At 29.2% G+C, this 24,068-nt stretch overlaps 1 protein-coding gene across 1 annotated transcript in view; it reads right to left on the bottom strand.

Moving 5' to 3' along the window:
- Cc2d2a (Coiled-coil and C2 domain containing 2A) overlaps positions 1–19,866 on the bottom strand; it is a 102,563-nt gene extending 82,697 nt beyond the window's left edge. Inside the window, exons 1-9 of the mRNA XM_075369115.1 lie at positions 19,771–19,866; positions 17,842–18,189; positions 12,904–13,074; positions 12,479–12,601; positions 10,629–10,721; positions 9,312–9,399; positions 6,098–6,265; positions 4,269–4,404; positions 13–133 (exon numbers count right to left, since the gene is read on the bottom strand). Coding sequence (XP_075225230.1) covers positions 13–133; positions 4,269–4,404; positions 6,098–6,265; positions 9,312–9,399; positions 10,629–10,721; positions 12,479–12,601; positions 12,904–13,074; positions 17,842–18,189; positions 19,771–19,866 — 1,344 coding nt within the window. The remainder of the gene's footprint in view (positions 1–12; positions 134–4,268; positions 4,405–6,097; positions 6,266–9,311; positions 9,400–10,628; positions 10,722–12,478; positions 12,602–12,903; positions 13,075–17,841; positions 18,190–19,770) is intronic.
- Between the last annotated feature and the right edge of the window lie 4,202 nt (positions 19,867–24,068).

The raw sequence follows: 24,068 nt of genomic DNA, 5'->3' as shown, positions 1-24,068 counted from the left end.
TCTTATACTTACTGGCTTGTACTGAGGTTTTAATGAAGAATTTAACTTAGCATTAAACAGTGGAGGATGAAATGCTTTTTCCAATAACGGATCACTTAAGCACTTTAATCGCCCATCTTCTGCAAACCACTGCCTATAGCAACATAAAATAAACAAATATAATAATAATACTTATCTATACATAAATAAAAATAATTCAAACACACTTATTACAAAACAATAGTTTTTCATTTTTAAATATTTCTTTCAGACACAAAATGTTCAATTTCAGAGACCTATGAAATCTATATTTTTTATGCTTGAAGAGAAAAAAAATATCATCATATAGAACTCTATACACACACACTTATATATATATATATATATATATATATATATATATATGTTACTGTGAAAGACCAAAATTAGAGAATGTCATTCACCAATATTCTGGTGAATACCAAATACATCACATACATACGCCAAAATACACATACCAAATACGTCGGTAAAAGACCAAAATATTTGCTTATATTATATATATGGACCTTCACTGGTATATGTCGACTAACACAGATAAGCCATGGTGGGGTCGAAACGATAACTAGAAATTTCATAAAAATCATCCAATACCAATCTCTAAGGTAAATAGATTACAAGAGATCCTGTAAAAAAAAGGAAGTTTAAATTTAATCCAAAATTAACCTACACTCACTTTGCGTTCTAATCTGATCTAATTAACATTAAATATATAAATTATATATGTTATTCTCCAACATTGGAGGTGATTAATCAAATTCACCGCATTCAGCATACACTAATGGTGAAAGTTAAAAAACTGAACAAAGGACAAACCATCTGATCATTTATTTGTATCATTATCATTCATCCATACAGCTAACACATACTGTATATCCTGACTGGTCCTTTCAATTAATAAAATGCTGAAAATTTGATTAAACTTTTTCATAAATGTGGTGAATTTGATTAATCGCCTCCAATGTTGAAGAATAATAAAAAATCATATATGTTTACAAAATAATTTTCAGTATGAAGTATTCATGTATAAATAACTATTATCAATGAACACTTTAACATAGCTAATAAGAAACAAAACTTAAAAATTAACATTCCAAAGAAAATTTTATTTTACGTGTAAAACAAAATAACAAAATTAGGAGCCTGATCAGGAATTACACCAAGAGCTATGATACGCTCAAAATACTTTAATAACACTAGCGCTAAAGGAATGCACCCCTTTAACATGAACCAAGGCATTCTTGTAGAATTTTTTGTAGTACTTTTAGCATTGTCAAACAAGGCATGCAAACAAAAACCCTAAATGATCAGAACAAATCCATGAAGTTAAGACCAGGCAATAAGCATTGCACTAATAGCCTCACAAGCAGTAACAATAATTTAGAATTCAACAATTCTGTAGCTACAATGGCAGTGGTAACACTGCCATTGCAGTTCCTGGGCACTACCTGATAGTAGCCAACAATCTCTGGGGTCGATTTTTCAATTGCTACAATTAAAGCACACAGGCTTCCTGTAGTCTGCTTGTTGGTCTTACTAGTCACACAAGCTGAGTGCAGCAGAGTTTTTCCAGTTAAAACACCCCATGGGAAAAGCTTAACAGCTGAAACTGTTGTTATTTAATATCCACAACTTATCACTCTTTGTAAATTGTTGCCTAACTACCACACTACATTTTTAGTGTTGTAGTTAACCTCACCGCATATGCTTACGTCCATCATTTACCTATTTACCCCAAAAGATTTCCTGAGAGCAGAGCCTGACCTTACTAGTCCAATAGGACTGTATCTGTCCAAGCTGCTTACTTTTGTCTTCCTCTATTTTTGTATTTTTCTAAGCAGACTGCTCATGTGATTACTCAGTACCATGCAGTGCTATCTAATCCATTTAAAAAATTATATCTACCAGTTAATCATTTAGGTTATGCAGAGATTTTATTTACTACAAAATTTTGTAACATAATGACTCATTATTACAATGCGCTTTTCCCCTTATAGAAAATTATTTGAATGCATGTACTAAACAAAAATAACAACAGGAAAAACTATTACAAGCGATCAATCTTAAAAAAAAGGTTGTTATAACAAAATTAACCTTCATAAACCATACAATCATAATACAAAATACACAAAGAAGAATGTAATCATAGTTCATTACAAAATGTACAACACCAATTTTTTCCAGAAATTGTTAATTTTGATTTATTTTACTTTAGATTATTTTCAGTTTACATGATAGATTACAAAAAACTAATACAGTGATAGGTTTTAACTATTCGGGTGAAAATTGAAGAGACTTGGATAAGAATAAAAAATGCTATATTAAAAACAGCAGAGAAAGAAGTAGGCTGTTATGAGGGAAACAGACCTAAGAAAACATGGGTAACAACAGAAATGGTAAAGAAAATGTACGAAAAAAGACTGTATAAGAATAAGAGGAGAAAATAAAAACCCGATGTATCACTAATTAATGAATTAAGGAATGAATCACAAAAAGCTAGAGAAAGGTGGCTGAAGGAAGAATGCAATGATATTGAGGATCTAGAAAAGAAAGTGCAGTACAATATAATATATATAGGAAGGTAAAGAACAATACATCTGATAAATGGAAAGGGAATAGTAAACAGAGAGAAACTGAGGATAAGGATGGTAAAATGCTTCATGAGAAGAAATAAGAAAAAGACGGAAAGAATACACGGAAGACTAGTATATGACAAGAGGGAAACCTTAGGAACTAAACATAGAAAAGAAGCGGGAGGTAGTAGAAAGATAAATGATCACTGATTTTAATATGTGAAGTAAAGAAAGTAATTAAAGAAATGAAGAATAAAAATCAACTTGAGTCGAAAAAAAATCAACTTCCTATAGTATTTTATAAATTCTTAAAGAAAGAAATGGAACAGTTGAACTGACTATGAGTATATGCAGTAAGAGAAAATGATCTGAATACTTCATGAAAACAAAAATGATAGCAATTCCAATGAAAACTGGTAGCAAGAAATGTACAGAACACAGAACAATAAGTGTAACAGCCATGCGGCTAAAATTATGTTAGGAGTTCTTAACCGGAGGTTGGTTAAGAATAATGTAAAAGAATAAAAGGGAGGAATAGTTTGGATTCAGGAAAAGGAAAGAATCAGCGATGCCATTGGGCTACTAAGGATGACTGAATTGATATCTAAGTAGAGAAATAGGAATGAGTGTGTGTTTCATGGCATTTGACAGTCAAATGTGAGAAAATTATGGGGAAATTAAAAAAAAAAAGTAAAATGGAAAGATAGAAAGTTAATTAAAGAATTATACATGAGACAAACAGCAGAAATGAAAGTAAATAAGAATATGACTGGATGGGTCTGTATCGAGGTGTTAGACAAGAATCCTGGCTTTTACAGAGACTGTTCGATATCTACATTGAAGATATGATAATGAATATATTAGAAGAAACAGAAGGAATAAATATAGGAGGACAAAAATAAATACATAAGTTTTGCTGATGATATGGTAATACTAGCTGATTACACACACACACACACATGCACACACTTCAAAGATTGTTAACAGCCTTGGAGAGAGGAATGAAAGAGCATGGAATGAAAATAAATATAGGAAAAACCAAAGTAATGAAAATAAACAACAAAGAAGATTTAGCAGTAAGGACAAGTGAAGGAAGAATAGAAAAAATTACTTTTAATTAGTAAGTAAAATAAAATATTAGTAATTAAAAATTTTAATTAGTAAATAAAATATTAGGGTATTTTGTTGATAAGAGAACTAAAAGCGCAATGAAAATAAAAGGAAGGATGTAAAAAAAAAACACAGTTCCTTTCTGAATATGAATTTTTCAGACACAAAAAGTAGAACCACAGGAGAATAAAATAAATAAACAGCAGATTTTTTTTTGTTTTCCCCTTTACTATCATCTCATTTGGAGTTAAATTTGAGCTACTGATAAGACCTATCTTTTTAAATTAAAATAAGCAATATTAAAAAGTATAATTATTATTAGTTTAAATACTACATATTGGTAATCAGGAAGAGTTAAAAACGGTATTTCATTAACATTAAATAAGTCTAAATTTGCATATTTGTAAAAAACAACAATTTGCTTTAACAATAATCTGCTGTTAGCATCACCAACTCAAGATATAAACGACTTTCACTGTAATAAAATAAGGAAAAATTAATAAATAAATTAATACTTATTTCAATGAAAGTATTATCAATAAATATTCTTCTTTTTCTCATACTAACTTCTCTCCGGCAAATACAATTCGCTGTTCCAAACGATTCTTCCATTGATCGGGTATTTTAGGAGGATTACCCACAAATAGACCTTCTTCTTCTAATCGTCTAGCAGTTTTGCCTCCCAACTTATCCTCTACAGGAACTGAAAAATTGGTAAAATTTATAAATGTTATTATTGTTTTTTTAAAGACAATCATCACTTGTCAATATGATTTTCTTTCACACCAGAAAAATGAACATATAAATATTGTTTGGTTATTACCGCTGTCAGCAGACACGCTCTGGCACGAGCGGATGTTGTGGTAACTAGTAATTATTTACTAGACCAGTAGTGTATGTGGTAGGGACAGGAAAGTCGGCTTAGTGCCTTTCCCTTTACGGGTCATATGAAAATTGTCTCGTAATGCATACTTATAATTAGTTTTCTGTTTAATGCATATTAATAGCGTACTGTTGTTTGTAATAACTGTAGTTTACACATTCAGTGATTTTTTTATATCAGTACTTATACAATCCACTTAATTAGATCTTACTTTGACCATTCAAATATGCATAATTAAATTCGGTACTAACGAATTAGCCCGTCAACCAATAAATTCGGTACTTACGTATTAGCCCGTCGACTAATAAATTGCAAACTTCTGGATTATTATTAATATCACCTGATATAACCTTTTATATTAATTTATTTCATATATATAATTTAACCTATGCTCGCTAACCTTGATTGATTAACACTAATGTTTCGAGTATTTAAATAATAAATTCAGTAATTATTGCAATTATTTACTATTTAAATAAATAATATTTATTAAAAACTTTATTAATAACTATTTATTAAAAATATAAGCATTATTGCATATAATTATAGATATAAATTAACCAAACTTAACCTTAGGTTGCTTCGCTCGCTATCCTCAACTAATTAACAGTAATGTTTTATTTATTTAAATAGTAAATAATTGCAATAATTACTGAATTTATTATTTAAATACTCGAAACATTAGTGTTAATCAATCAAGGTTAGCGAGCGAAGCAACCGAAGGTTAAGTTTGGTTAATTTATATCTATAATTATATGCAATAATGCTTATATTTTTAATATTTAATTGGTCTTCTCTTCCAATTCAATAGATATTAATAAGAATTTTGTCATAGACTGTAACTGGATTCTACACGTATAAACCAAGTTGAATAGGTCATTCTTTCTCACCACCAAACCTTTTGCTAATCCTTGATGCTACCCATATTATCAGTTTTATAAGAAAAAGTCTGACTGTGTGCTACATTCTCCATGCTGAAATCCACATACCTAAAGACCCTGGGGTATCCTATATATCTGTACCGTGTTCCTGACTCTGATGTATTCTCATATCCTATTAATGATGGCTATTCAGTAAGCCTAATAACTTAAATGCTTACCAAAAAATGCTGAGCCTCCAACCCCTTTCAAAAAATGATAGTATACATTACTACTAACAACATGATGATTACGCGACACCTGGAATTTCTCAGGGAAACATGCCATTTTTAGAGCTGAACGATAAGAAATAAGGATAAAATTCCAATAGTTAAAACATTTAAAAATAAACTGGTGAATTTAAAAATTGGGTTAAAGACCCCACTAAAAGAGGAGATAGTAGAATGAGTTGTTAAAGAACAGTAGTGGAAGATAAGTAGTCTGGATTAATGTTGATCTGTTGCGAAAAGCAACAGATCAATTTTTTGCAAAACTTATCTTGAGATTCCCAGAATTTTTTTTCTCTATTTCCAAAAATAAACTTTCCTATCCATAAACTAATATTGAAAATTTTTTTAACTATTTTATTTACAAACCATAATCATATGTAGGATAAAATAGAAGCTGTTCTTCAAGTTCACGTCGTTTGTTTTGATCTTCAATCAATGGAGGAACATAATTATCAACTAGAGGTGGCCCTTCATCTGGTAATCCGAGAAACTGACTAGCAAGCAATTTAGTTTGTTCTTCGCTTTCCATTTCAGCTGAAACATCAACATCATTTATTACCATACTAAATAATAAGCAGAACAAAATTTATAAATTCTATAAACTAGAAAAATCATAAATCATGCGGTTACAAACAAACGGATCAAGGCAATGTATAGAAACAGCCTTCAATGACCATAACATTGTACAAGTAGTGTAACTAATACGGGTAACTACTGTAATGTTGCAGAAATTGGGTTTGATTTCCCATTTATGTTTGGCATTTTTTCATTTCTAATTTTAAGTTGAGGACTAAGGCATTAAGACACTAGGAGACTAAGATTGTCTTTATAACTGGTCTTGAGACATAATCTTGTGACTATACTGAGACAATGATTAGAAAATGCTGAAAAGAAAATTTCATTTCTTTTTATACAAACACCAGATACTTTACATTATATATTATAAACTGGCTTATGCAGAAAATAAAAAAACATAAAACTAATGTTACAAGGGTTGTTCAGAAACTTCTCAGCATGAAAAAGAAAAGATGTTTCAGAAATATTTCATTTTTTTATTTTTCAGTGTAGCCACCTTGCAATTCAACTCATTTAGGCTGATGACTTTCCAATGATTTAATGCTGTCAGAATATAATTTATCCAAATCTGCAGAAATTGGTTGTCTCAGCTTAGACTTCATCATTTAAAATGAATCTTTATTTAGCAAACCATTTTTTTAGGTTTGAGAAGAGGAAATAATCACTGGGAGCCCAATACAGAAAATATGTTGGAGTGGAAGCACTTCAAAGTAGAGGTCATGTAGTTCTGCAGCAACAAGCCAAGATGTGTGTACACGCACATTACTGTGGTGAAAGAGCACTTTCTTTTTGCCCAGATGTGGACATTTAGCCTGAATAACACCCTTTAATTGGTACACTAGTGAAACATAATATGCCCGGTGATGATCCTGCCTTTTTTCAGGTAGTCAATACGTCACAAAAATCCTAAAAAAACCATAGCCGTGACTTTTCCTGCTAATGGAATTGTTTTCACTTTCTTTGGCACACTTTTCCCTGCTCAAATCCAGTTTGGTCCCTGGTGTGCATTGGTAAATCAATGTTTCAGCTACTGTTATAAGATGTCAAAGACACAGTGGAATCACATTCAAATAAGTCTAATATCCTTGAGAAGTGTTCAGTTAATTGCTTTTTATCGAATGTCAAGAAACATGGCACCTGTTGAATGGAAAGCTTTTTCATACCCAAAAAAATCAAGTAAAATATAGTGAACAAGGTCTATCAAGATATTGGCAATGTTGGCAAGCTCAGCATCACAAGCTCAACATGAATGTAAGTATTCATAATCTTGAATGGACCATGTTTAGATTAAGCAGCTACTTATTTACCATAAAAAATGAAGGGGAAAATGCTTTAAAGTAATCTAACTCTTTTTTTATGCCTGCCAGGGCATAAAAAAAGAAAGCACTTTTACGCAGTTCGAACTTCAATTTTATCCATTTTTCTGAAAATGTCAAAACTTGTTTGCTTTACTTGATGGCCACAAACAAGCAACTAAACACACACCATCTAAAGGATCGTACTCTACAAATATCATAGTGACTAACACTTGCACCACCTTTGTGTCAGGCCAAGAACTTTCCTAACATCCCTGGTGAATTATAATAACAAATATTTAATCTGAGCAAGTAAATGACAAGGATCAGAATATAAATATTTAAAATATTATTACAATAAATCAAACGCTAGAAAATAAAATGAATATTTTAGAAAGTAGATTATAACAAAGATTACTTATTTATTACAAGCAGAAAAATATCTGCTTGTAATATTAATATTTGTTATTTGCACAACTGCAAACATCATAGTAACTTTGAACATATCACTAAAAAGAGTACAACAAGGTTATTATCGTATAATATAAAAGCATTATTAAAGATAAACTGGTTGAAATATGTGTGGATGATCAGTTAGAGAAGCTTTGTAGATGAAAGATGATTAGAAGAAACAATTTCCAACAAATTTAAAAAAAAAGATTACAAATTTTATATAGAACATTAACTCTTTTAATATCCTACAAAACATAACTTTTAACCACTAATAACCATACCACACAGACTACAAAACATTATTCTTTCTTAAAAAGACTATCAAGATGAATTATTCAGTAAAATATTTAGTGTATTCTAAAGTTGTATTCTGCTGTTAGATACAAACAACAGAATATAACTTGCAAACTGCAGAAATAAACAACAAACAAATAATTTCATTTATAGGCTACATCACAAACAGATCATTCAAAAAAATAAACTCACATTATCAGACAAAAAACTCACAAACACAATTAATTAACCAGAATTACCAGAACCCTACAAACTTGACTGACTGCTTTGAATGCAATAAGTTCTACATGGAACAGGGTGCAGCATTGTAAAATAATACAAAAAACCACATAAAACCATTTCACTTCATTACTGAGTCTACAATGAAAAATCATTACACTGGAAAAAGTCAAATTAGATAACATGAAATTCTTAGGCAAAAATAATGAAAGGACCTTGACACACCTGAGCAACTAAAAATAAACTGATCCGCAAAAGAACATTTTAAATGAACAAATACAATTTAAATACACACTTTTTTCAACATACATCACAAACAACAAAGACCATTCAAAACCTAATCCAAACATCAGTAAAATTTATTCCAATCATGATTACTCAACACCTCCAGCAACACTCGCTTAAGAAACCAGATAAGAGTGCAAACTAGCTCAGACTCAAATAAAATTTTGTTACTTTCATTTTAAAATCAATTTACTGTATTCAATTTTAAAAATGCTGTGGCACATTATGCCACAGATACCAAAATTTAAAAAAACAAGATTTTTAAAAAAATCTTTTTTTTTATTGAAGTTTTTGTATAGCACGAGATTGCTGTTAAAGTAAATCCATTCTTATTTAACACAGTTGGAGGTGCAAAATATTTCTTTAAATATCTATTCTATCAGTTGGTTATTAATAAACATGTATGATAAAATCATTATCTATAAACTAAATGGTTTTAAAAAAAAGATTATTTTTACCTGGAGGCGATGACATATGTTGTTCTGATGGTAATTCTTCAGCATCATCTTTCCAAACTTTAGTAAAAAAGTCATAAGCAGCTTCAGCCTAAAATTGTAAAAAATAAACAACCTCATTCAAGTTCATTAATTCAAAATGTTTTATCGGTTGTAGGTATTTTATTTGTCAGAAATGCCACTTGGACATTAAAAAACAGGTCATAAAAAATATACTACAAATGATCAGGCCATTTTTAGTTAGTGCAAACAAAATAACCTTTCCAAATAAAATATCAGTTTTCAATACTTTAGGAGTTTCCTTTTTTTAACATCTAACATTCTTTAACATACATTAACTATTGTGATAAAATACATTTAAATAGTGTTTATTTATAAGTTGACTTTTTCATAATTGAAACAAAACCAGGATAATAGTTACAGCGACTGAATTTCACCATACCTGCAGGTTGATACGGCAACATTTCATAAATGAGCATAGGTAGAAAAGTCCTCAGGTTTTCAAGTTTTTTTTGATGATCTTTTATGTTCTTGTCGTATTAATTTTCCTTCAAACAGCCCCATAAAAAATACTTGTATCAGGTAAATTTACAAAAAGATTACTAATTTGTATAATCCAATAACCACAAATTCATCACTATAGTTTTGGTGTTTGTATAATAAACCGAAGCATCATATTCTTGAAAATTATCTATTTGTAAAAAGTAGCTGCCAGTCCAATTAAATTTATTAAAGTCTTCTTCATCTTTCCTTACATCAGAGAAAATTTATACAAATCATATTTCTCTAATATATCCTAAATTTTCTTTGGTGTAACCTCAGATTCATCAATGTTTTGTTTTTTCCAAAGATAATATAATGATAGCAGAAGGATTTTCACTTCAACAATGTCACATGCTCTTATAGCTTTTCCCAAGCTTCAACATCTCCTTTGTTTCTACAATCAGACTGACATTTTAACATGAAGGTTAAAATTAATTTTAAACAATGTTTGCTTGCATCACTGATATTAAAAATCCCTCCATAAATGATTCAGTCAAAATAACTGTGCGCATTACAACACTTAAAGTGCAAGATGTCTCATTACCATTTGGGTAATATTAATGCTACTGAATTAAAATTTCTTGTTTTTTCCATTAAAATGTTTTTAAACATTTTCTATTTTCACTTATAAGTGTCAACATTATTCGAGGACAACTATCATGGTGTTAAGTGTGGTATATATATTTACAATTGGCTGACAAGAGAAAACAACATTTCTACGTGCAGTTAATGTCATAAATTTCATCTAAACAGAATAAAGTTATTAAGAATACACACCTCAGATGTTACACTATCTGCCTGCTGCCAAGTTACTCTTAACTGCTGATGTTTTTCCAGAGCTGCACTAATTTCCTCTTCCTCTTTACGGAACTGGAAAACATTAAATGAAAAATATTATTCGCAGTAGCATATCTGTTTAACAAAGAAAATACGAGTAGATTTCAACATGCAAAAGCTACTAAGAAAATCATAGATAATAAAGAATTTAATTCTGACATTATACTGCTGCAAATAAAGCATTAGATATAGTTCATATACAAAAAACCGCTTACCAATCAACCATCAGTTGTTATCTTATTTGTTAAGTCATATTTTATCTTCCCATTAATTTTTTTTTTAAAAGATTTTACAGTTTTTTAATAACTTTAATGAAATGGATATTTTACTTGCATTGCCAATGAAATGGTGTAGATGCAATTAATTACTACTTTTGAAGAAATTTTTTTCAGCAAACACTATACCAGTATCCTTAATTACCTTTTCATTCAAAAGCAGAATTATTCAAATGTCTTCTGATAATAGCTTATTATAAATCCTAAGCGTCTACAGATAAGATGTTTTAAAAGTATTTTTTGACTGCAATGATCTGTTTTGTCATTGATGACAAATTTTATTTACTGAAGATCGCAGTTAAATATTTAAATAATATTTTTTACTGATATCTTCTATATTACTTTGGTCGTAATAAAGTTCTAATCTTTATTAGTATAAGTAAGTGATTATTAAACAAGATTAAAATAAAAAATTATCGATAACTTCAAGAAACAAATTAAAGCGTTAAATGAAAATATGTAAAAAATTTAAAAAAGTAGGCTTAAAGTTTATCTGAATATAAATGATAAAAACAATTTGATGTAGACACCACATGACTTCCTGGTACGCCAATTATACACATATACACATTTTTTGCTGCACTTTATTTAAACTTATTTCATTTGAAAGTGAGATTCGATCCTCCAATTTTTTAAAGATTTGACAGTTACACAATTGCATTGTAGTGAACATCACATTATTTTGTGGTGTCTGTATCAGCATTTTATATTGGTTTATATATTAATTTTGTTTCAGTCATTCAAGTAGTTACGTGGTGTAAGTGAAAACGTATCAGATCTGTAACCATGGACACATCGGTTCAAATCCGACCTCATATACATTTAATTTTTTCAATTTTTTTTTTTTAATTTAAATATATTGATTTATTACTAATTATTAACCTCTGAAAAAATTATGGAATTAAAATTAAAAGTATATAAAATGTTATTTAACTAATAACTTCTGATTTTTTCATATTTTTTTCCAATCATAGATTAATAACTATTAATAAATCAATATATTTAACTTAAAAAAAAAAGGAAATGAAGTCTGATTCAAACCAATGTGCCTTCCTTCTAAGATCCAAGTATTTCATTAATTAAAATTTTATTTGACTATAACTCTGGAATTAATGAAAATAATTACCACTTATGATAAGTCATTGAAAAGCTCTCAATGAGGGCTTATTACTACAGTTAAAAAAAGAATCCAAATTTTTATAATTTGGGCTTTTTTGGACACTTTTGGTCCAGTCGATTGCAATCAAAAGGGGAGAAGCAACCAGATGTTACAACAGTCCTAAATCCAAAATTACAACATCTGTGGCTAATAGTTTTTGAGTTATGTGAGATACATACATACAGATGTCACGCCATAAAAAGTCAAAATGGATATTTCTGTTGAAATCTGAAAACCGGAGTTTTTCACGATTACAAAACTTCCTTTACTTCATACAAGGAAGTAAAAAGGAACAAACTATAAAATAAATATATCAATAATTCTAAAAAACAATCTTTAGTGATATTAAATACTACCATAATTAAATGCATTACAAATACTCTTACATAATCATCAAATTTTGATATAGCTGGAGATTTTTGCTTTATGCGCTGCCGAACCTTTGACTGTGAGGATGTAACAGAAGTTCCAGTTCTCTCCTGAAAATGAACAAAATTGATTTTAAAAATTTAATATTAAAATAGTGTTAACAAAAAAAAAACCACAATCTGATCACAAAATAAACCAAAGATACACATAAATGTATCAAGAAGCTATGCGGCAGATAAAGGTACTGTTAAATCATTTATTTAAAATCATTAACTGTAAAAATCATTTTTTCATCAGTTCAATCAAATCAAATTGAAAGTAAATATTTATTATATTAAATTATACTGACAATTTCATCAAATTCAATAATAATAAATAAACACAATTTTAACAAAATTCATAAAAACAATACCTTGACATTTTGAAGTCGTTCTCTAAGTCGTTCCCTGTAAGAACGAGTATCTGATTGTGATTGTGATGTCAGACTACGACCGCTATCAACTGACCAGTTACCAACTGATTGCCTGCGACTACTCAGACTCAAATGATCTTTTAAATCTTTCTTTATTTCATGTCTAATATCCTGCAAAAAAAATATTAAATCTTATTTTAAAACCTTATACAAAGCAAATTTCATGATAATTAATATAAAATTTTCAAAAACTAACAAAAAAATTTGCATGCTATGGATAATCAATGACTAGCATAAAAATGTCTTAATATATTACAATTTATTTCCAACACATTCACTTAAAAACATTTATCAATGAAAAATTATAATTCACGAACACTTATATCCTTTTCCAAAGACGCTATCTTTTACTGTTGCTTAGAAGTCGATTAATATTTTACAATTTAATAATAATTATAAATTTTAAGGATAAACAACATTCAAGATAGGTACAGTACATAAAAATTCATATATCATGTATATTCCACTGGTAGATCATAAAAATAATTTTAAAACTTTACCAGTAAATTTTTTCAATCAATAATAATTACTAAATGAAGACGGATGTAAATTGGGGGTAATGGTATTTTATTCAGTTTATTTTTACTTTTTAGCTAACTTATATATTAGAATAACTTTTAGCTATTTTCAGTAAACTTCTTTTTTAAGTAGTCAACTCATTGCTAGCTTGTGGAAGTAAAGCAAAAGATCTGATGTGGACACCCCATGACTTCCTTGTAAGCCTATTAAATTACATATATTTATAATATATCTTTTATTACAAATATATTTTTCATATTTTTTTTTACTATTATTGAATTATTATTTATTGTAATTTTTTTTACAATAGAAGGTTAATAATAATTAATAAATCAATATATTTAAATTAAAAAAAAAGGAAATGAAGTCAGATTCGAACTGATGTACCTTCCCTTTGTAAGATCCAAATATTTCATTAATTAAAATTTGATTGGGCTATAACTCTGGAACCAATGAAAATAAGTACCACTTATATCATTGAAAAGCTCACAATGAGGGCTTATTACTGTAGTTAAGAAGTCTTAAATCCAATTTTTTTGGATCAAAAGGGGAGGTGCACAACTAGATGTTACAGCAGTCCTAAATCCAAAATTTCAACATTCTAAGGCTAATTTATTCTGTGTTATATGAGATACATATGTACATACAGACGTCACACCAAAGCTAATCAAAATGGATTCAGGGATGGTCAAAATAGATATTTCCATTAAAATCTGAAAACCAAAAGTTTTCATGATTACAATACTTCCTTGTACTTAAAAATTCTCTTACCTACTTCTACTTCAGTAGCATAAAAATCTAAAGTTGGATAAATAAAAATGCTGCATTCCAGTGATTCATTTAAGTAAAAACCATTTTGAAATAGTACCCATATAACAAATAAGTACTAAAATTTCTTTTTGAATAAATTTAATTACATGAAATTCACAAGTAATTTTGAAATAAACTATTTTCAGAATTTTCGACTGGCGATTGTTCATAGTAATAGATAACATAAGTTAATTGAAGTGGCATGATCCATTGTATTAATTTATTCTTTCAAGTAACATGGTAATAAAACCATTTACGATTAAGATAATGAGAAACAAGTTTTGTAATATGTGAAAAATACCAAACCTGACTGGGAATTGAACTCATAACCTAACATATGAAAAGCTGAGAAAGTAACTACCACTTTCATGGAAGTTGGCAAAGGGACTATCCTCAAAAAAGGTTATCCATAGAATTTCATATCCAGTTATTTGAGGTAAAGCCTAATCAGATTTCTTGTTCAAAAAAGTTTTTATTTTATATAAAAAGCATAAACTGCATTAAAAGGTTTCTGAATAAAACACTGCAATCATAAAATAGCAAAGAAAAGTTTACATAAAAATGAAAAACCTAAAATTTTATGTAGTTCTTAAATGTTTTTTTCTCTGAGATTTTATTTCTACAAGTGTTTATTAAAGTTTTTCTGCATTAAATTTTGCAGTTCAGACTTTCATTATCTATACTATTCTATAAAAAGGAAGAGGGTTTTTTGTTTGGGATAAATAAAAACTACCTGATTTATAGCTTCTGAATTTTTACCCTTGTTTGTTGATACATCTGAGAAGGTTTTTTGAATATTTCATCTCAAAAAAAAAAAAAAATATATATATATATATATATATATGTAGCAGTGGAGGATTGCCGATTTAAGCAAAAACTTTAATGAACTGTGAACAGGGTTTGAACTGAACGATTTGTTACAATCAAATGCATAATATTACATAATAATAGAAATTTACATTAAATAAAGTAATCTATACTATTATATAAAGAGGCTTTTTGTTCGAGATAAACAAAATTCTACCCGATCGATCTACCATTACTAAATTTTTACCCATGTTTCTTGGCAAAACTGAGAAAGTTTTTGGATATATTTTATTTCAAAAAAAAAGAAAAAAAAATTTATATATATATATATATATATATATATAGAGAGAGAGAGAGAGAGAGAGAGAGCGAGATAGTAGTGGAGTTATGCCAGTTGAAGCAAAAACTTTAATGAATTGTGAACTGTGAGTATCTATCACTGTGTGAGCAGGGTTTGAACCGATTGATTAACTGTTCAACAATATATTCCACCCACCTATCAACCTTTTCTGTCATATTATAAATCGGTGTACCATCATTATTTAACACATTATTAAATTTTAATCTATATACCAAAAAATTCTCCTTATCTTTCCTGTATCTCAGTCTATTTCACCAATGATCACTCTTTCCACTTCTGAACACTTTTCTTTAATCCATTCTTCTTTTGCTAATTTTCACTCCTACTTTATAGTATTTCTTAATTGTTGATAGTTCCTTTTACCTTCTTCATGAGTAGCATTCTTATACTTTCTACGTTCATCTACCAGCTGCAATATATCCTTTGATATCCAAGGTTTTCTACCAATTCTCTTTGTTCTGCCTAAGTTTACTCCTGCTGATTTAAGAATTTCCTTTTTAACATTTTCCCATTCTTCTTCTACATTTTCTACCTTATCTTTTATACTCAGACCTCTTTTAATATCCTCCTCAAAATCCCAATTATAGTAATCCTGACTATAGTAAATGAGATAGATAGTCAGTAGATTTGGGCCTGCAAATACTCTTCAGATAAATATTTACAAACCATTTTTGGGTTTTTTATAATGCTGATTTTTTAAGGGGTACGAAGGTATATGGAGCTGTGGCTCAACCACCACAGCCACTGCTACCATTACTGCATGTGTGACTGGTTGCGCTTGACTAATAAACATAAAATAAAAAGAATTGACTAATAAAATAAAATAAAAGACATAAAATAAAAAAACTATGAGAAACACAAGTGTTTCGGCACTTGTGGGCAAAGCTGCGATGGGGAGGTATTAATAAATATTTTAATAAGCTTTATAAATTAAAAGAATTTTTTTTTTTTATTTCAGGCTGATAATCATTTTTAGTATATAAGGAAAAGATTTTAATCAAGTTTAAGCTGATTATAAAAAAATAATAATCAAATAATGTTTCTAAATAACAAATATAAATGGTTGAATTTGGAGATAGGATCATTTCTCATAAAGAAATCTATGATAGAGAAGAGTTTGATGAAAGTTCACAGACGGTAGCCCAGTGCCACAACAAATAACAATGTAGCATAAAAATCTATTTTGTATGTAACATGAACCAAAGAGATTCTTCTGTCATTTGTATTTTAAGTAATGAAGGGGTAAAACCCATCAAAATTCATCATGAATGAAAGTTGGTGAAAGCATTTCTGTCAGTATAGCAAATGTAAAAGTAAATTAGGATGATCCTATATGGAAATAATTCTGTAGCAAACTTTCCTTATTCAGGTCAAGCATATTGAATACTTACACTAGAGGCCATTGCAGCAGTTGAAGCTATAATAAAGTAAAATTCATACATAATTGTGAACAGAATAGCTGCCCATCAGAATATGAGTCATGGATCATCACATCACATTGTAGATAACTTTCTGCAGTCCAATAAAATGTGTCCAATGCTAGCTGACTACAGAATTGAAAGTACAATGTGTTAATTCTTGTAAAGAACTTTTACAACTTACTGAAGTAGAAAGTTTTGAACTCTTAGGAAGACTGTCCCTGAATGTGATAACAGGATCTACTACAACCAACCTAGAAACTATGAAAGTAACTAAAGAATGGCCATTAACTCCTCCTTAAAAAATTTCAGCACACAACCACTGGCAGAAAAGGTGCACAACTTTTTTTGGAATGATTCTGAAATACTATATGACTACAGGAACTAATCTTCAACATGAACTAATCTTTGATCTGTAGGGTACAGATCTTCCCAATAATAATCTGCATCCTGCATCGACTCCAGATGACATGGACTTTTGAATACAGGTGTTTTACTACACAACATGACACAATTCATATGCTTATTTAACAGTTAAAACCATCCAGAACCTCGCTTCTTCCATACCCATCATCATCATTAGATCTTACCTCCAATTATTTCACATTTTTGAACAAAGAGGTTATGGGAAGCAAGTCTTTCAAATCTGGCAAAAAGATAAAGTGAGCAATAACAAGTAGCTATGCTCTCAGCCAAAACATTTTTTTCTGAATATCCACAGCCTTCAAATTTGTTGGAACACTTGTATTCTATGAAAACTACAAAAAAAATGGTAATGAGGTACCCTGTATTCAGAAAATTAAGAGAAAGAAAATATCTGCACATTATGAGGAAAGTAAAATAGCATTAAATGAATAAACTTATACATTGGCCAATAAAAATCATTACTGTTTAGTAGTAACATATCAGTACATTATTTCAATAAAAGCCTAAGCTACATCAGAAAATTTACTTATACATTACCACTGGTTTGATTTCTTCAGTTTCAATCTGTAGTACTTCACCTCCAGCACTTTGAGGTGAGGCCTGTCCCGATTTCTTATTTGAAAGTGAAGCTGAAGATAATTTAGCTGGAGACTCAACGTTATAAGTTCCCTGAGATAATTTTGTGGGCGAATCTATATTGTACGTTTCATGTGATAATTTAGATGGTGAATCTAGTACATATGTTTCCCGTGATACTTTACCAGGTGATTCAATAATGAATGTTGTCTCTTGAGTGATTTCTTTATTTGGTGATTCCACAACATTCTCTGACTTATCAGCATTACCATTTTCTGGCTGTAATGCAATTACTTCAACTTCATCTTTCTGAAATTAATCACAAAAATAATGAAGTACATTCAGCTTTAACAGTGTACTTTGTGTTTATTTAAAGTAAAGCAGTAATATTAGAACTGGCTACTGTGACACACTATATTTTGCAAACCACACTAATAAATTAAAAGGGTAATCAACAGAAAACTTTTTTAACTTAATAAATTAAAACTTATTTAGTAATTAACTATTGTTTTTAAAAATTCATGCAATATTATTGTGATCACAAGAATTATTGGTGTAACATAGGTCTAACGTAGAACAACATTCATTTAAGGTAAATTTGATTTGGTTAGCACAAAAAGAAACGAAATATCTTCATGAAAGTCTATCTATGACTCATCATAAAATCAATACACTTTCATTTAACAGATTAAGTTTAGAATTAAGTTACTCAACAAATTTTTCACTCTATTTAAAACACTCTTACTAACCATTATTATTATTATTATTATTGTTATTAGGGGACGTGCCCTTTTTCAACCATTATCCCTAATCATATTGATTTCATGATTCATACTGTAATTACAATTCAGTAATATAAATATTCCATACAATGTGCAAGAAAAACTATCAATAAACACATTTTAATTTAACATGTATTAGTTAATAACACACATTTTCTGAATTAAAAATATTAGTAATGCATAATAGTACTATGCAAAATTTATTTTTTGAACATACAATTTTCTTAAAAATATATGGGGTACGATAAAAAAATACAGAAAATTTTAATTTTTATTCGAAAGAAATAATTTATTCTTCTATATTAATATTGTCTCCCTTCAAAGTAGTCTCCCAGAGATGTGACACATTTTACCAGCATTTCTTCCAACCCTCAAAATATTTGTTGAAAGCATTTTTTGGTACAGTCTAATATTCACTTAACAATTTTTTCATTATTTCATCTATCGTTGTAAACTTTTTTCTCTTTTTTAATACTCTCTTAATCAGTAGGAACAAGCAAAGGTTACAGAGTGTTATTTGTAGAGTACACAGAAGCTGTTATTTTTGCTAAATAATCATGAATTAATAGTATAAGTTGGAGCATTATCGCAGTACAAAATCCAAAATTGTTAGCCCACATTTGTGGTCATTTTCTTCAGATTGTCTCAAGTAAACACTGTAAAACTGCTAAGTAATACTGTTAGTTGACTAAAAGAATTCATAATGAACATAATGGAAAAAGAAAAAGAAGAGAACTTTACCATTCAAACTTAGAGTGCTTTTTTCCGAATTTGTTCTTCAGCAAACTTCCAATAGGATGATTGGGCCTTTTTTTAATTCTATAATCATACACCCACACTTTATCACTTATTATTACACATTTGAGTAGTTCTGAGTAATCAGCAATGTCAGCTAACAATATTCCACTGTAATATTACTTTCTTTGATGTAACAAATTTTGTTGATACTTATTTCATACTCAAAATATCAGTCAAAATAGTTTCATATAAGCCATAAGAAATTCCCACTTTTTCAGCAGCTTCTCTTATAGTGATCTGACAATTATTGATTACAATCTTTTATTTTACTGATATTTTCATCAGTTCTTGATGTGCTACGACATCCAACCCTTTTGTCTTCAACATCTTCACAGCCTTCCTGAATCAGTTTGAACCTCTTATAATTCCTTAGTTCAACATCTTTGCCTAAAGCATTTTCTAACATTTTTACCACTACACTGTACTTATTCAACTTTTAATTCAAATCCTTTGTTCCCTCATTTTCAAAGAAAATAAATCCCTGCTTGTAATGAAATCTGTTTTAATTACTTAGTAAATTTGAACTACACATCTAAAATACTGAAAATATTGATATAAATTATAGATAGTGCTGCCATTGCATAGAAAAAGACAAATTATTTTCCTTTTTCGGTTGAAAAGACAGCAAACAGAATTAAAAAAATTCTTGTTATTTTTTTATCACACATTTCCTGTTTAGCCTCAGCGAATTACCATTCAAGTATTACTTTGGAGGATGATATGTATTTGTTTATTCTTTTGGATTTAATTAATTACATTCTATTCTTATTTGAGATTTTATTACAAATAAACACAATCAATAACCCACAATTAATAGTCTACTTGTATTTTGACTTGTCTTTTGGTTTGCTTTTTAACCAAAAAATAATAATATTTTTACAAAAGTATCATACCTCAGTCATTAGTTAAAAAAAAATCACCTTATTAGAAATACGAGATCTAAAAATTTTTGCTAGACTATAATGAGGCAACTACATTAATATACAAAAACACAGTGAATTGTAATAAATCCTCCAACAGTGAGAAAATAATAAATTTATTACTGTATTAAATTTTAACTTAAAATATGAACTTCATATTAGCTTCAAACTAGGTTAAGACTTCCTCATGACCAATGATGAGTGAATGATGATTGATCAATTGAAATAACTTTTGGATCTATCCAATTTATGAATAGCCCCTTCTAAAGGAAACTTTATGATCCACCCCAATTAGAAATCATAAATTTTTCTACTTCAGTCTGACTGTAGAAAATAATTTTTGAGTAAACATATGTACCTTGTGTACTCCAGATAGCTTCTTTCTTTTTGCTGTTTAGCCTCTGAAAATTACCATTCAGGTATACTTGAGAAGTTAAATGAGGATGATATGTATGAGTGTAAATGAAGTGTGGTCTTGTACAGTCTCGGTTTGACCATACCTGAGACGTGTGGTTAATTGAAACCCAACCACTAAAGAATACCGATATCCATGATATAGTATTTAAAATCAGTATAAAAGTGACTGCCTTTACTAGGACTTGAACACTGGAACTCTCAACTTCCAAATCAGCTGATTTGATACTCCAGATAGCTATTGCAATTTATCTCTTTCTAGTCAATGGTTTCAATAATATAAAGAATTTTATGAAATCCAAGCCTTGCTTTAATTATAAAAAAAATACAAAACTGAAGAGTGTATAGGAGTAATTTAAAATAAATTATCTATTCCATTGGTAATTAATAATATAAATCATCAGGAATTGATAGATGCTATTTCATAACTAAAAAAGGAAATGTTCCAGCATTTATTTGTTTAAATTAAGAAAAAATTGTAAAACCTTGATCAGAACATCACAGAATACACAACTAATTACAAAATAAATATATGAAATTGTAATTCTATTGCATCAATTTTTTTATTTTGTAATTAGTTGTGTATTCTGTGATATTCTGATCAAGGTTTTACAATTTTTTCTTCATTTAAACAAATAAATGCTGGAGCATTTCCTTTTTTAGTTATGAAGTAGCATATCTATCCATTCCTGATGATTTATAATATATATATATATATATATATATATATATATATATATATATATATATATATATATATATATATATCCTACATATATATATATATCTATATATATATCTATCTTATATATCGATATATATATATATCCGAAAAATGATGTACTGCAATTATATATATATATATATATATTTTTTTTTTAATGAAAATTTTTATATTTTCGCCCTTCAAGCGACGATATATTACTGGTTTGTTATGAATAATATGAGGTGGTCTGATATAAATTAAAAAAATAAAGAAAAATCTGTTTACCCAAGCTCTTTGAGTTGAGTTATGGTCACACATTTCTTCTTCCTCTTACACCTATTATTTGCTATAATGATTATTATCTTAATATTAATACTACTTCTTATTCACAGATCGCGCACTACAAGAGTAAACAATATTATCAACAACAAACATCTATTGCACACGAACGCATGTAACAAAAGTACATCACCTTGGAAACCGCCGTAAACACTCCGAAAACGTAACAAAGTAGCCAACTTAGAAGCGTAAAATTAAAACAAAGGAGTAGGATGTCAAAATTTACTAAAAATCTAAGAGCAAATTACAGTTGATCTTCACTAAATTACGTCATCACATCTATGAAAGAAGTATAATGAAAGATAAATATAAAAAAAATTGTATGTTTTCAGATTCTTTTCAAACTTTCTTCCTGTATACCCTACTAGAAATTATTTTACTTACATACTCGAAAGAATAATCCAGTTTCTTTCGTCTCGTATTAATTAATAAAAACTTCCTCATTTTTGCTAAAATGTAATATTTCATTAGTGAATTCGTAACGAAGCCCATTTTATATATATATATATATATATATATATATATAATTGGCTTTTTGTCGGCGTATATCCCACATCTCTCTCTCTGGAAGGGTTTCTCCAAACCCTCCCTAGATATACACGGGTGTATATCTATAAAATATATAGATATACACGGGTGTATATCTATAAAAGATATAGAAGATAATGAATGATTGTTGTTTTTTGCTTCCCGTCGTATGTGGCACACACAAGCTGATTGTTGCACTCTCTCGTTCGCAAATGTACTACTTATGTGAATTGTAAGTCATTCCAAAATTCTTTATGCTATTGCGAAGACGATGAAGACCGCCGACTATGATAGCGGGATGATGAAAGAAGAAGCCCAGCAGTCAGCCGACGGAAGTGGGAAAGGTCTGCACTTTCCTCATAGGTTTTTCTAAGGTTACGGTTTGTAATTACTTACAACTGAAAATAGGGAAAAGCAGGCCAAAGAAGAAAAAGAAAGAACTACATCCCACGATATCAAAACCACCCCAGCCCTGACCCGGTCGAAGCAAGACAAAGAAGATGGTGTGAATGAAGAAAAGTCTACAAAAGCTAAATTCTCCAACTTACAATACTGACCTATCGTTAGCACATGCGACTTGTGAGTACTTTGCATCCTCCAATAACTACGATCCCAACAGGCGCATTCCTGGTAGATCGAAAAACATTTGCACCAGTAGGCCTTCAGTGAACGGATTGAAAGGGAATCGCGCCAGGAAAGATGCAAATACCTTGCTAGTCTCCCAAGGATACCTCAAGTAATGATATTTAAAATTAATCTGTAAAGATCAAAACACAATTCTGCCAATAAACAAAACAAATAAGTAATCGACACTAAATAAACAAATACCCGCCCGATTATATGAAAGACCCATAAGGGTCTGTTGTCCAGGTTCTGCGATGAGTAGGGGATATGTATCCTCCGTTATCCTTGCGTTCCTTTCCGTGACTTTTCCACTTTTCAGTTGGATTGTTGCTTATAGCTATTATAATGTTATAGCTTTTTTTTTATTTAACAATATTATAACAGTTGGAATGTTCCAACAGCACTCGGAATTAAAGTAATCGAATAAAGAGATTAATAATATTCAAAGAACCGCAAAAATGTCTACATATGTTTTTACTGTAATAATTATAAGTTATGAAATTGTAATAATTATGACATGTACCACTAGGGCATTTCGTCATAGTTTCATAATGTTTTCAAGTGTTTATTTCTGATTGCCATACAGTTGAAATCAATAAGTTGAACTGCACAAAATTATTATAACCGTACGTAATTCTAATATAACAAATGTATTTGCAAATAATCATTATAAACATTTTGAAAACAGAAAGATAAAATAATTGTTTTGGCACAGGCAATTCATAATTAGTATTAAATTATTATTAAAAGCAGTTTTAGAAATGGAAAGCACATAAACAATTTGATGTATGAATACAACCAAATCTTTCGTACAAAGTAGAACATATTTTAACCAAAAACATGAGATCATAGAAATTATAGGCGTAAACATTCATATCTTTCTTAAGAATTGATAGGAAATCAAATGAACTAAACTTATAGAGCATTACATCAGTACGCTTGTTGATTTTGACACCTCCACAATTGTTTACTTCAGTAATGCATATAATACTAAGTACCGCGTAGTAGGATGTAGTTCGTCATGGTAAATCGTCAAAACGGTTATTCGAATAAAATTTGTTATCACATAAGCTGAAT

This window comes from Lycorma delicatula, chromosome 6 (genome assembly GCF_047948215.1).
Source record: "Lycorma delicatula isolate Av1 chromosome 6, ASM4794821v1, whole genome shotgun sequence".
Classification (NCBI taxonomy): Eukaryota; Metazoa; Arthropoda; class Insecta; order Hemiptera; family Fulgoridae; genus Lycorma; species Lycorma delicatula.
The sequence above is the reverse complement of the archived record's forward strand: the minus strand, read 5'-3'. Positions and strand labels throughout refer to the sequence as shown.